General features: G+C 43.3%; 1 protein-coding gene across 9 annotated transcripts in view; it reads right to left on the reverse strand.

Moving 5' to 3' along the window:
* The window catches only part of RABGAP1L (RAB GTPase activating protein 1 like), a 246,130-nt gene that overhangs the window by 20,673 nt on the left and 211,619 nt on the right, over positions 1 to 13,838 (reverse strand). The window contains exon 1 of one of the 9 annotated variants that reach the window (XM_051624387.1): positions 13,114 to 13,224. The exons of the other annotated variants lie outside the window; for them this stretch is intronic. Within the exon in view, the coding sequence (XP_051480347.1) occupies positions 13,114 to 13,224 (111 nt within the window). Of the gene's footprint in view, positions 1 to 13,113; positions 13,225 to 13,838 lie in introns of those variants that run through there. 9 annotated transcript variants of the gene reach the window in all.

Below are 13,838 nucleotides of genomic sequence, written 5' to 3' on the forward strand. Positions count from 1 at the left end.
GAGCAGCCACCCCTCATGGCAGCGGGTGAAGGTGGGACCTGGTGCTGTTGCTCTGCATGAGCTTGGGTGCTGTGTGCAGCACAAAAAAAGCTCCCAATGTCAGATGCTCTTTTACCATCTCCACCAGCAGGAAGGAGTGTTTCCTCAGACTCCTTGGAAACATACACTTGTCTGCTTAATTCCTGCCTGTCCCAATGCCTGCTGCAGAACAGCATCTCTCTCCACTTCGTGTTTGGTAAACACACCTGACAGAAATGCAGGAGTGCCTGCTCCACACCAGCACACCCAAGTATCCCTTCCCTGCAGGGGCAGTTTTCTTCCTTCTGCAACACTCCTCGTTGCCAGCTCTGTAGGTGTAAGACCTCCTGAAGAGAGTCTTCAGGGTAACACAAATCTGATTTGGAAGCTGGCTGGAGGTTAAGGAAACCAGCCTTGCTGTAAATTTTTATTTTTACTTAATTCTGCTACATCAGTTCATTATCAAAGTATCTCAATAAAGAAGGGAAAGGCAGGTTGCAAAATTTACAGAGCACCTCCACTATTTACTGTGATGCAAAATGGCAGTGACCACCATCAGTGACACTGGATGATTTCCAACACCAGATCCTTTTGTCAGATTTTAATCTCTGCAGTGCATTTCCTTTAATCTGAACTTGCTGAACCTGACATATCACATTATTCTTCCACTGTTTCAAGATCTGCTTAGTGAGGCTCAATTAGCTACCCTAAGTGAAAAGAGTAGGCTGAGACCGAGACACTAAACAAGCCTCACTGTGCAGCAATCCAATGGCAACACAGAAAATGAGAACAGAACTCAGATTCCCTCAACTGTAGCTCCAAACACTGGTGTGTACTTCTGGCTACAGTGCTTGAGAAACCCATACATTGATTGCAGGGGAATTTGCATCTAAAAAAGTGAGAAAGGCTCAAGGAAAAGATGCTCTGCCTTGTGGCTCTTCAAAACACTCCTCTTCAGATCCCCAAATTGCTTCTCAACATTCAAAAATTAATTTTCCCCTTGACACTGCAGGGCTTCTCATCCACTTCAACTCTATTTGTTTTAGCAAAAAAAAAAAGGAGACAATCTGAGTAGTTTAAAAGCCCGGCTTGGAAATGGCTGACTCTTTTATATACTTGCAGCTGATGTCTAGCAGCTCGCCCTAACAAGAAGTGCTTCTCTGTGCACAGATAAGGGTTTTAGCACTGAGAGCAACACTGTGAAAGGAAACAGCTATATCCACTTTGTCAGCAAGCACCCATTTTGCATTTAAATTGGCTCTGGTCGACAGGAATGCTGTGTTTAAGGAGACTGGTATCTGAAATATTCTAGATGGAAAACAACTGTGTACAGGTAATTTTTATTATTTGGCACAACTTAAAGAATGCCTGAACAATGGGATCTCTGCTACAAAAGACTATGCAAGCTAAATGAAACTACACATGTACCCTGAGGCCACAGATCAGGCTCAGATACCTGGGAGAGGTAACACTGACCAGCCATCTGGGACAAGGCCCTGCTCTGGGTGACACAGGTTTTATGAAAAGCAGCAGTTTTTCCACTGCAGAATTTATCCATTAGTTTGTGCCTTACAACCTAACTGTTCCATGTGATTTTCTGTGTCTTACATCTGTACACCTTTGGGTATATAGCATTTGGTGCTAGAGGTTTTCATACACGTCCTCAGTGACTGCACAATCAGACCCTCAGCTCTCCTGCATTTTGAGGGACACAATTCGTTCTGATTCCAATCTTGCCCACGCCCACAACCATGTCAGAGCTTTGGTTGTTATTTCTTGGTGCATCACAGCAACAGAAGAGAAGGGCAAGTGGGAAGACAGACCTAGACTTCACCACCATCCCTGGGAAAAGAGAAGCAGAAACTCAGGAAAAAGTCCCCAGTGATTTTCTTGCATCACTTAGCAAAGAAACAGCCTCTCCTAGATACAATGCATTAGGGTTTGATTTCCAGCTTCATTTATCCTGAAAGTAACACAGACCTATCTTGCCATCACACTTACAGAACACTGCCAACGCAAGGCCAGTGCCTGGTCAGTAACCAGGTTACAAATACTGGTGTTAAAATGACTGTAAAACCTGTCATGTTGTACATGTTTACTCCACAGAGTCCACAGTTTTCAGCTCACAAACCCCTAACTGAAGGTATCTTCTGAAACCTGCCAGGAGACCAGTGAAACCAGCTGGTCACTGGCAATCAGCCAGGCTGGATTCTGACTCTGCTGAGTTATCTCGTTGCCCAGCACAAGAGTGACATTAAAAACAAATAAATAGTACTTTTTGAGGTGGAGGATGGGTGGTAGATTGCAGGTCTAAACCATATGCCTAGGTGAGCTGTATCTATTAGTAAAGAACCTCACAGTATTCTTTGAACACGTATCCTGTTAATGATATTTCAGATCAATTCTGAGCCACAGTCTCAATACAACTGCAATGCTGTCACACTTTAAATTTGCATCTTCAAAATCACTGTCAAGTTTCTCTGATGAGGGGTGAGGTCCTTGATGCTAAAACCCCTTACATTACTTTTATAAATATTTCAAATGCACAATCTACTAATACAAATTACTTCTTAGTGCATTACTCCAGTAGTAGAAAATACATACTGTTTCTATATTAAAGCTGAACATTATATACATAAATTCAGGGCTCCACAATACCTTCTGTTCTATCCTTTTAGCTGTATTTCAGCAACTAACACAGTTTTTACCATGACTTCTCAAAAGTCTTGCCTTTTTTCTGCTTGCCCAGCTCCATAAACACAAAAAATAAAGATTAAAAATAAAAAATAAATATTACATTTTTAAAAACTGCTTATTAGAAGATCAGCGTTTTGAAAACACAGGTGGGACAGTGTCCCACCTGCAAGGTACCCAAAATGCTCACTGCAGCACAGTACAGCATTTTAGTGCAATAGCTAATCTTTCCCTGCTACCTCTGTGATCCTCCACCTGCCAAGAAGGTTTCCTCAACACTTTCAGTGAGGCTTCAGGTTTTGCTGTATTTGTACCTCTCAGCCCCTGTGCTACCTGCAGAAGCCCTTGGCAAGGAGCTGGCAGGTAAGGAGAGGAAGGGCAGGCCAGGAGAGCTGAAAAGCTCTGGTCACTCATCAAGGTGGTGCAAGCAGCTGCTGGAGAGCAGCCCTGGGGACAGGAGCCACAGCTGCAGGGCACAGCAGCCCCAAGAGGTGTGCAAGTCAGTGTCCTGAGTCACAAACCCATTGACACAAGGCTGCCTCTTGGTTTTTGGACCTGCTGTTTCACTGCCCCAGCTCTAGTTCTGCTGCTGCTTTGTTTGCCACTGGGCCTGCGTGGAGACCTGTGCCCAGTCAGTATGTCTGCCTGAGGCCCTGTCATGCTAATCAATTACCAATGAACTTAAGACCTTCTAATTTATCATTTAGCAAGGAAAATCCCAGGAAGCATCTCAAGCACTGACATAAGGAAGGAATCTGCATCAGGCAGAAGGGGCTGAAGGCAGAAGACAAAATGTGGCCATGCTTCCAACTTCAGCTGGAAAGCCAAGCTGCTGCTGCCACTGAAAAAGAAAGGGCTTCTACAAAGGTACAACATCCACTTTTTGGGGAAAGGATGCCAGTTAATATTAGCAGCAAAGAAGCAGCAAGCTCAAAATTCTTTCCAATCCCTCTTGCCATGGCAAGGAGACCCTCAGCTCTGGGATAACAGAATTCAGTGCTGTCTGACCTGCTCTGGAAGTCCAACCTTTGTCTTGACAGCCTGTGTGCTTGTTCCTCCCTACACACTTCTGATTTTCTTCTGATCTCCAAGGTAAAGGACAAATTCAGCATCTTACACCACGAGATGGTAACTTGGGATTACTTTGGTGACCCTACCTTGTAGTAAAAGTACAAGGCTTCACATACACTTCATATGAGCTTTGTCTTGGCAGAGTTACCACGCTACTCTGAAATCAAACCATCTGGATTTTTCCCAGCACAAAAGACAAGCCTACAGCTTTAAACCATCACTGACCAGTGTAACTGACACTGCAGGCAATAGGTGTTTTTTCAAGTTCATGTTGACAATGCTAGAAGGAGGCAATAAAGAAAACCATGCATGTTGAAGGGTGCATGAAAGCACAAACGGAACTAGATAAAACACACTGAAATGAGAACTAGATTCAAAAAGACTGAAAATTGTTGCAGAAAATGAAGACAATGTTTTTAACCATGAAGACAATATTTTTAACTAACTTTCACCCACACAAGCTCTCTATTCCACCTTCTAGTAATTATGAAATTAGGCTTCTATGAAGAGATTAACTGCCTCTTCCTCTACTTTCAGCCCTTCCTTCAAAGTCAATTAACAGCCTGATCACAGAGGCACTGACATAACACTGACAAATATGTGTACTTTGCATTGGCTATGACGACACACAGAGCTTTTGGGGCTGTATACATATTCACTAAGGTGTGATATATTATATAATGGCTATCTACAAGAAATTACAAGTGAGGTAAGAAAGCTGAAGGCTTAGAATTCAGGAGCTTAACATCTTTCATTAGACTCGCTTCTCTTTCTCATCTTAACATGATGACATACCAAACAGATCTGAAGGGACTGTATCAGTCTTACCTGACCTTCCTAGCCAGTGGGAAGAGAAATAAGTTCAAAGCTGTTTAATTCTAATTTAAACATTTCTGCATTTAAATGCTGAAATATGGCCTCACAAACTCCTCCCCTGCTCTTCTTCAGTCGTAAAGGTTCATGCTGATACCCAACACATTCAAGGTCATTAAAACTAAAGACCTAACAAACCAATAAATAACGTCTAGAAATTTATTTCAAATTTCTTCTCCAAAACAGGCTTGTAAGAATGACAGAAACAGAAGCAGTTTGTCAAGTACCCAAAAAAACTTGTGTCAATTTTCCTGGAATTCTTTTTAAGAAGAAATCAAGGAAGCTCCAAATACTGAAATGTCCCACTTCTGAATATTTAATCACAAAGATTCTGTTCTTATTTATAAAATGTCTATTTGAGACATTGCTTGAATAATTCCCTTTTAACCCAATGACAATAAAGGGGCAGCAAGAAGAAATGCTTTCAAACATGAAGAGAAAATAAACAGCACAGGTAATTAATTAGGGACAAATAACTAAAATTAATGCAGAAGAAAAAATGTTTGAATTCTTTCTAGAATTTTTTTAGGCTGGACTTGATTCTAGGGCATATTGGAAACAAGAGGATTCCTAAGCATTGTTCATATGCATTAATAATTAGAGCTCAAAAAGAATTAATGAGTCAGACAAGTCAGAATTGTCCAGAAACCACCTCTGCTCTGTTGAAAACCAGACTGCAGGTTTTTATGCAGAGCAGGAGTATTGACAGAACCAGCAGATGAGACCTCTAGTCCACCAATGTGCATTTTTAGTAAATCCTTGAACACAATAAAGATTCCCTTAGACTACATGAAAATTCTGTATTACTAACACTTAAGAAGCCCAAAACTAACCTCCTGGATGGCTTGGGTTGGTTAGTACAAACCCAGAAACCCAGACTCACGCTCCCCACAGAGCTGGTAAGAAGGATCCAGCTGATAACTAGCAGAGGAATATAGCTGGTTCCACACCAACATGCTTTTATCAACTGTAGGTCTGCCTGATCAAACTAACTTCACTATTATAATCTTCTCTTGCACTGGGTTCACTACCACAGGATAGATTTATTTTGAGAACAAAACCAAACCAAACACTCCCAGAATAGTATCTGATAGCCATGAAGCATGAATTAAAAAGCTGAGGAAGTGGGTGAAAAAGCCACTGTCAAAGGGAGTAATTATTCAATGACATTTTTCATTTTGGGTTAATGACATCTCAAAGGGTGTCTCTTCTGGGACTCATAAAAGATCCAGCACTATCTAACATCACATCAGTTGCCTGGAAGTGAAAAACACAGTTCTGACAATAAACTTTGCAGATGACACATGGACAGAAAGGGCAATAAAGAACAAGAAGGATCAGAAAATTGCAGACATGTATTAGAATTCCTGGAAACAGGTTATTCAAATGAAACACAGCTCTGTGCCAATTCCAGACCAAATGTATGCAGGGCTTTACTACAGCACGGAGCAGTAGGCCTCCAGCTGGGGTTGAATCCATGAAGAGATGAGATCAGTCCCAAGTAAGCACCATTTGGACTTCTCCAGAAGTTTGGAAGCTTTTCTGCTCTCTGGGAAAAATGGGAGAATGGGAGGCAGAAGCTGTGAGAGCAGCCTGCTGTCAGCTGGGCAAGAGCCAGCTCTTCCTCCACAGCCCTCTTCCTCTTGCCTCCCTGCTCGATGGCAAGCTGACCAAAATAATCCTTCAAATACCTGCTAATTTTATTTCTTTACAGTTTTTAAATTGTATCAGTACCACTCCTAACACGGCCCCACAAGTGGCTGCATGGGCACTGGTCAGGGCCTGGGAACAAACGTGGGTAGAGGGCGAAGGGCAGGAAATCACAGACCCTCATTTGCAGTGAGAGAAATGTAACTGTGCCCTCAGAGTCAGGCTGTGACAGAACAGATGATGGGAGCCCTGGGAGACACAAGGGTGGAAGAAAGGAAGATGACTGAGGCAGTGTTATCCTTGGATTGTCACTGAGACCAGCATGGGAATACTGCTTCTAGTCCTGGGAGATGCAGCTGGGGAAAAAAAAACAATGAGGGGAGCAGAGTCACTGAACTGCTCTGTGTGGGTGCAGGTGCCCCACAGCAGGATGCCCGAGGGCTCAAGCTCCCCAGCTTCAACAAGAGAGTTGGTCACAGCATCCAGCACCTTCACAGGGATAAAACCAGTGATGGTACAGAGCGCTGTACTCTGGCACCAAACTGCATGCCAGATCCAAGAGGGGAAGCTGAAACCAAGATGAATCTAAGTGAGAAGTTAGAAACGTATTTGACAGTGAGAGATTAACAGATTACCATGGAAAACTGTGCCTTTCCCACCTCCTGGTGCATTTAAATGAAAGCTGGATGCTCTTCCAGAAGAGCATTTAATGGGGCTTTCATTTTCAAAAAATGCTACTGGAGTGAAGTTGGATCAAAGAGATGGAGCTCAGATAATTGCAAGATTAAGATCTGCCTTAACCTCAGCGAGTGAAAGGCCAGGATGAATCAGTCCCTCACTTCCAAGCAAGGGAACCTCGCTGCAAACACAGTGACACTGTTGGGCACAGGCTGTACCACAGGCTGTACCACAGACAGAAAACCCTGAGGCTGCTGTGCACTGATGCCACAGCAAAGCCAGGGCTGGGTGCAGCCCAGCAGCCACCCAGGGCTTCTCATGCAGCAGGGAGTTCACTGCCCTGCAGCCTTGCCTGCCAAACACCACGACCATCCCCTGCCCCCATCCAAAGGCTGTGGCTTCACCTGACAGTTTCTACTCTGCATTCATCACTCTCAGCAGCAGAAAATGTGCTTCACATTGAAGGTTTAGAGCAGCAGGAAACAAATGGGATGCCTTATAAAAATAATACAGTATAAATATAATAACATAAAAATAAATACCCCAAAGTATTTTAGCCCCAATTATTCATTTTCATATTTAATAACAAGGGACTGATGAAGGTCGAATAAGCCCAGACAAGAATAAAATGCCATTCCAGCACACATCACCATAACAGAAAACATATGCCTCTTCACCATTTACAAGTTCTGCAGTTAGCACTGGATTTAACAAGCACTCTGTGAGTATCATCAGTCAAGTGTCTGCTTCCCAATAAAGTCTGGTTTTAGTAGCAGGGGGGACCAGGAGCTTTCCCATCATGGGGAAACTACCTCCTCCCTGGCCTACAGGGATGTGTATATGACAGCAGACATATGGGGGGTTTCACACTGCAGGAGCTGTGCCAGTTTTCCCAAATATATTGGAACTTCAAGACTTTAAAACATGGGAAATCTAAGGAAGGAAGAGATTTTATTTTAGTATGTTTAGCTTTAACATCCAAAGATATTGACCAAATCTTAACGAGCAAAAAATGCAGTCAAACTAATATTTGCATGCATTTTATACACTCTCAAATTCGTAAGCAAACTACAGTCTGATATGAAGATCCATTTAATCAGTTTTATATAAACAGCTTCCTTCACCAACTGCAAATCTTGATGAGTTTCAGGGGAAGGAGATGACATTGTGGGGCTGACTCCTCAAAGCAGAATAAAGCCAAAGAAGTTTTTTAAGCAAAAATTGAGGTGATATCTCCTGTTACTTTCAGTTTCCCATATAAACATGGCTTATTTGATTTTGGGGGGGACTGAAGATTTGTACTGGTAAAAGAAATTGCAGAAAAGCTCACAGAACTGGAAGGATAAGAGGTGTGAGAGGAATACCCAAAACTGATAATAATCAAAATGGTTAAAGAGTGGTAGGGTCTGAAATCTCAAAATGACAAGGGGCTTAATCAACTGAAGGAAAGGAAAGACAAGAACTATTAGAGCTTTTGTTTTTCTGGGTCACCTGCTTAACAAATAGGATTTGTTATTTGTTATACACACACAAAACATTTTTTGCTGGTCGAAAGGCAAGGTGAGAGGATCAGGGCAGAATCTGGCTGCTCCTGCCCTATGGACAAGACAGCTCCTAGACATATCCTGAGAGCAGGATCCCTCCTTCTGTTGGGAAAGGAAGGGTGAGAGCGAGTATTCTATCTGCTGGGAAGGGCCAGTTCATGTGACAGTGGCCAAACTCCTTATTCCTCCTTTGGCAGCAGCATGCCAGGGGTAACGCCACCCAGGGAAAGACACTGTCCATAAAAGCTCTGATGCTGCCAGCTCCTCCTCACTGCAACACTCCACACAAGGCAGAATTAGAGACTCAATGAAAAAAATAGATTGGAAGGGCTCTCCAGTGGGCATACAGACCAACCTCTGCTCAGGCAGAGTCAGAGCATGCTGCTCCTGAAGGTCTCCAATGATGGAGATGGCAGAGCCTCCCCGGGCACAAATGCTTTCCCTTAACACTGAGCAATTATTTGCTTGCCCTTCTTGTGTTGGCACTGTATGCCTCTGAGAATCAGAGTTTGGCTCCATCCTCACTAGGACTTACTTTTAGGAGGCAGGAGACTGTTACCAGAACCTTCCTGAGCTTTCTGTTCTTCAGGTTAAGCTGCCCCAGCTCTCTAACCCTCCCCACGCTGACCAGCTGCCTTCCCGGCCAGCCCCCTGGGAAGGTTGAGCTCTTGGTACCACTGCCTCGGGCACAACCAGCCTTCTTAAGTGCTGGGGCATGCTCTGCCCCACTGCGTGTCATCCACCACGACCCCCAACACCCTTTCTGCTTTCATGCTATCCAGACATTTGGTTCCCAGCCTGCACAGACCATGGAGTTATTCCTACTCAAGGTTTTGTATTTGCCTTTGGTTGAACTTCAGGAGGTCCCTCTCAGCCCACGCTGCTGAGGCTCCTCTGAACAGAAGACCAGTCACCCCAGGTGTCCACCACAAACCTTTGACTTTTCATGACCTGAAAACCATTGTTTTGCCATCTGCAAAGGAGGCTGCATCCTGAGGATGCTGAACAGTATCAGCTCCCAAACCCAAGGTGTAGCCACCTGCCAGGTCGACTTCAACTCACTGACCACAAGGCTCTGTGCTCCTGCCAGGCCACTCAGTTGTTCACTCACTTTGCAGTTCACCCATCCACTTTGGATCTCTTCAGTTTGGCTTTGGTGGGGAATTGAAAGCCTAGAAACCATTATAGCAGAGTCTGCTGGAGTGTAGCATGAATTACTTCTCTGAAATGGCTGATAATTCCCCTGAACAGAGAGCTAAACACAACCAGGCAGGCAAGAAAATGAAAATACAATGAAGCTTTCCAGAAGAATGTCCTTCAGCTCTGGATTAAGAGGATTATACCACTTAGTACACCATTTTTATAACCCCTTGGGTCCAAGTTTTCTGCAGATAAGTTGAGAACTGAAATTCTTTGGAGTAAAGCTACTCAGTTCTTGGGCAAACCACACAGCAGTCCAGTTCCATAAGCTGCTTTGCAAGCCTGCATGAAGCAGTTTCAGAACAACTTGAAATCTTGAAAGCAAGACCACACAGCAAACCAGCCACGTGTCATGGTCACATTGCAATATGACTAATTGTCTTAAAATTGCTATCACACAGTATTGCTTTGGAGCAACACTGAAACCCTGTCTCAGATCACCTACATCCTGTTTAACTGCCTGGCATTTAGGTGTGTCTAAGCAAAGCTACAACAACACTGCTACACTTCCACAAAAAAATTCACATTTTCCATTGAAAAAAAAGGACAAGGATTTACGTGAGCTGGACAAAGCAGGTAATTCTGATTACCTGTTCATTACCTGTGCGGCACTGGACATGTCAGAAGGTCACACAGGGCTGGTTTGAAGCATGAGCAACCCACAACAGTGATAATTTGGCCTTGGTTTGGTTTCAGTATCAACCCTCCACCACTTCATGTCATAACCAGCAGTGCTCTCTGCGCAGGAGAGACTCCTCTGAGCCCTGACCTATTGCACAAATGAACTATAATGAGTTACTAGATGCAAGATTTCTGGAACTACAACAAAGCCATCCTGGCATCCAAACTGCAGAACAAGAAGAAAGCCTTTAAAGAACATCTTTTTTAACCTTTTCTTTGCAACCAGAGCAGCATACTTTAACTCCTTCCAAAACAAGTGAAACCTGGATTTTGCAAATATACCCATGGTATTAACATGAACTTTCAGGGTAAATTAGAACTCTGCAGATTCTTTCTGCAGAATCTTACTTTCTGTACAGTACAATCCCTTTGTGCAAACTGGTAAAATGACCAGGACAGGGTCAATAAGACTTGCCCCAACTTATCCCAACTGGCAGCTTGTCCCGTAATTAAACACAGCAGCAGAGAACTGAAAGAAACTTTCTGAGTCATCAGGTCCCATCCTTCAGTAGCTCAGGCTCCCATGCACCATCGAATCCTATCACAACACTGTTAAGCTTCACCTTAAACCTCCTCAGGTTGTTTGCACCATTATTTGCTTAGTTAATATACTTCAAAACCATGTAAAAGAGTAGCTAAGTATTTTCTATGCAAACCCTGCAAAACCAGATTTCTTAACTTATTTGCTAATACATAATGCACTGAAACATGTTAATACTCTTTGATTCAGGAAAAAAAAAAAAAAGAGTTGCTAAGAACACCTGCTTGCACTAAAGTCAATCATTTGGATCTTATAAATAATAGTAATAATGAAACTTTCCCCTCCACGGTTGTTCCGTTAAGTATCTCTGCTTACTAGGGGATAAGTAGTTATTTCACAGAGACATAATTTTTTTAGAATGTTACTTCATCATATTTTCAGAGTGGCAAAAATCAGGTGGAGCTGTAAGGGGGTGCTCTTGGCACCAGTTACTCTCTTTTCCAGTCACTTGCAGCTGATCTGGAGGAACTGAGAAGCACAAGGCAACGTCCACTACTTCTGCTCCAAAGCTGTACAAAACTTAAGAGGCCATCACCAAGCCCGTTCAAGCAGCACTTTTCAAAGATTTAAATTATGGGGTGAGTCATCCATGAAATGTTTTCTTATCACAAGGATGTAAACAACTGCAGTAGTGGCTCTAGAGATGGAAGCAGTTCCGGAGCACAGGCAGCCAGGAAGCCCCACGGGCACCATCACGTGCTCGGAGCAACTCGACAGCAGGGCCCTTCCCAGAGCCCGTGGCAGGCACCTTCTCCACAGGCACCTGGCTCCTGCTCATCCCATTGCCACAGAGGTACCTGTTTGCAGGAAAAGACACTACCCTGGGCTTCCAGTCAACATAACAACTGCTGCCACAGCAAATGGCTGAGGCAGAAAAAGAGGAGAGGTTGTGACTGGACAATGAATCAAGGTATGCCAGGTATTCAGAAGTATCCAGCATGGAAACAGCATGTAATTCCAAATCTGCTGCTGAAGCTGAAGCCTACTTGGAGCCCATTATTCAGCCAGGTCACATTAAAGCACACCATTTGTCTCCACTCAATTTCCATATTTATTATCTAGCTATTTAATGGGTCTTGTAAATTCTAGCCTAGAGGAGGCCAGAGACAGAAAAAGGCACCTATAAAAGGCACTGGGCAGAACTCTGGTTTAAATCCAGAAGTCTCTGGGAGATGCACCTGAGATTTCCTTAGCACAAACAGGCAGAAAAACCCAAGCAGGAAACAGGCTGAGAGAGGTTTTACACAAGATTGCAATATTGCAGTCTTCTCTTCTGAGAAAACCTCCCTTTGTCCCAGCTTAGTGAACCACCCGGACACAAACACATCTACAGATCAAAACCTACAAACACAAATGCTTAATTGGATTGCTAAATAATTAGACCGAAATTTTAACTGTGTCTGCTTTTTAAGCTAAGCTTGATACCTACATACATTTCTTGGTTTTGTGTTGTTGTGGTTTTTTTCCAAAAACTTCTTTTGACAAACTCTAGGTAGATTGACTCAACATGGGCCCATTCATAGCATCTGGGACCAAGGATGAATTTTGGCACCCAGCTTCAGAGTCAAAACTAGCACTTTCAATGTGGCTCCCTACAAGTGCTGGGGTCTCCATGAGGGAGGAAGATGCCCACACTATACATATCATTTACATAAATACATTATTTATGAGAAAAGGAAGTGGTATCTTCACTAAACAGGTTTCACAGATAATTATGCTGATTTCAGAAGAGCAGGTAGAAGTGTTAAATCTCCATTTCTGTGCACAGGACAGATTCTCTTAGATTTAGTGATGACAGTGACCTAAACCCCAGACCTCCAGCATCTGGCCTGAACCTGAGATGCCAAAACACATCATTGTGTTCACATCATTTAGTGCTGATTCCATGGTTTGCCAAGTTCAGCCATTTCCCAGTTTAATTATTACTTCCATTATTTAAAAACTATTATTGCAACTATTATCCTACTGAGCAAATACACACTTAGTAACCCAGAAAGAGATTATTCCCACAATCTCTTCTGAAATAAACTTACTGTAAGTTTGATGATGCATGAAAGAAAATTTCCGGAAGAGTTATTCAAAAAGAAAATCAGTAATTTCAGCAAAAGCACCTAATTTCTGCAGAGAGTATACCTGAAGCAAAGTAGCAAGAGGAACACCTACCACAGACTTGGGCTTGCTGACTGCCACCAGATTGGCCAGAAAGTCTTCCTCGTACAGCTGGCTGAAAACATGGGCATCGTAAGCCACCGTTATGGAGATCTCTTCCATCATCTTGCCAGCAGGCTGCCCTCAGTGGCCAGAGCCGTTTGACAGCCTGGGGCTGAACCTTGGCTCAGTTCTGTGTCAGTGGTTCACACCCACCTGAAGAAGCTAATGAGGAAGGAGTGTCACCAGAGAAAATTCGAGCTAGCAAATCAGCTCCCGTGGGGGTTTTCCCTCTGGAGGTGCCTTTTCTTGGCACAGGAAGCGCATACGAAACACCTGCTCACGCTCCCAACACCCAACTTGTGCAAGGCACTGGCTGAAGCCTGGTGAAAGCTGGGGAAGTAGTTTTAATTCCAGGATGAAGCTGAAGATGAAAAAAAAACAGTAGCCAAACCCGATTAGTATTAAGCAAGAAAAGATCCGTCACTGCTTGACAATGGGACTGGAGTAACTTCTCTTCTTGTTGAACTTTGTAGTGACTGTTCATACTTTATACCCAGGTTCCTCCCATAGAAAGCTGATATTCTTGTTTGCAGAGTCTCACTTTCACAGGAATTGCTGCTTCTGGCTTATTTGTCAATTCACAGAGACCGGTGTAATGGTAATTTCCTTCAGTCACCTTCTGGAGGTTTCCATAAGTTTCTAAATCTCTTCTTTAAACTCTTGAAAAAAACTCACTT

This window comes from Apus apus, chromosome 7 (assembly GCF_020740795.1).
Source record: "Apus apus isolate bApuApu2 chromosome 7, bApuApu2.pri.cur, whole genome shotgun sequence".
Taxonomy (NCBI): Eukaryota; Metazoa; Chordata; class Aves; order Apodiformes; family Apodidae; genus Apus; species Apus apus.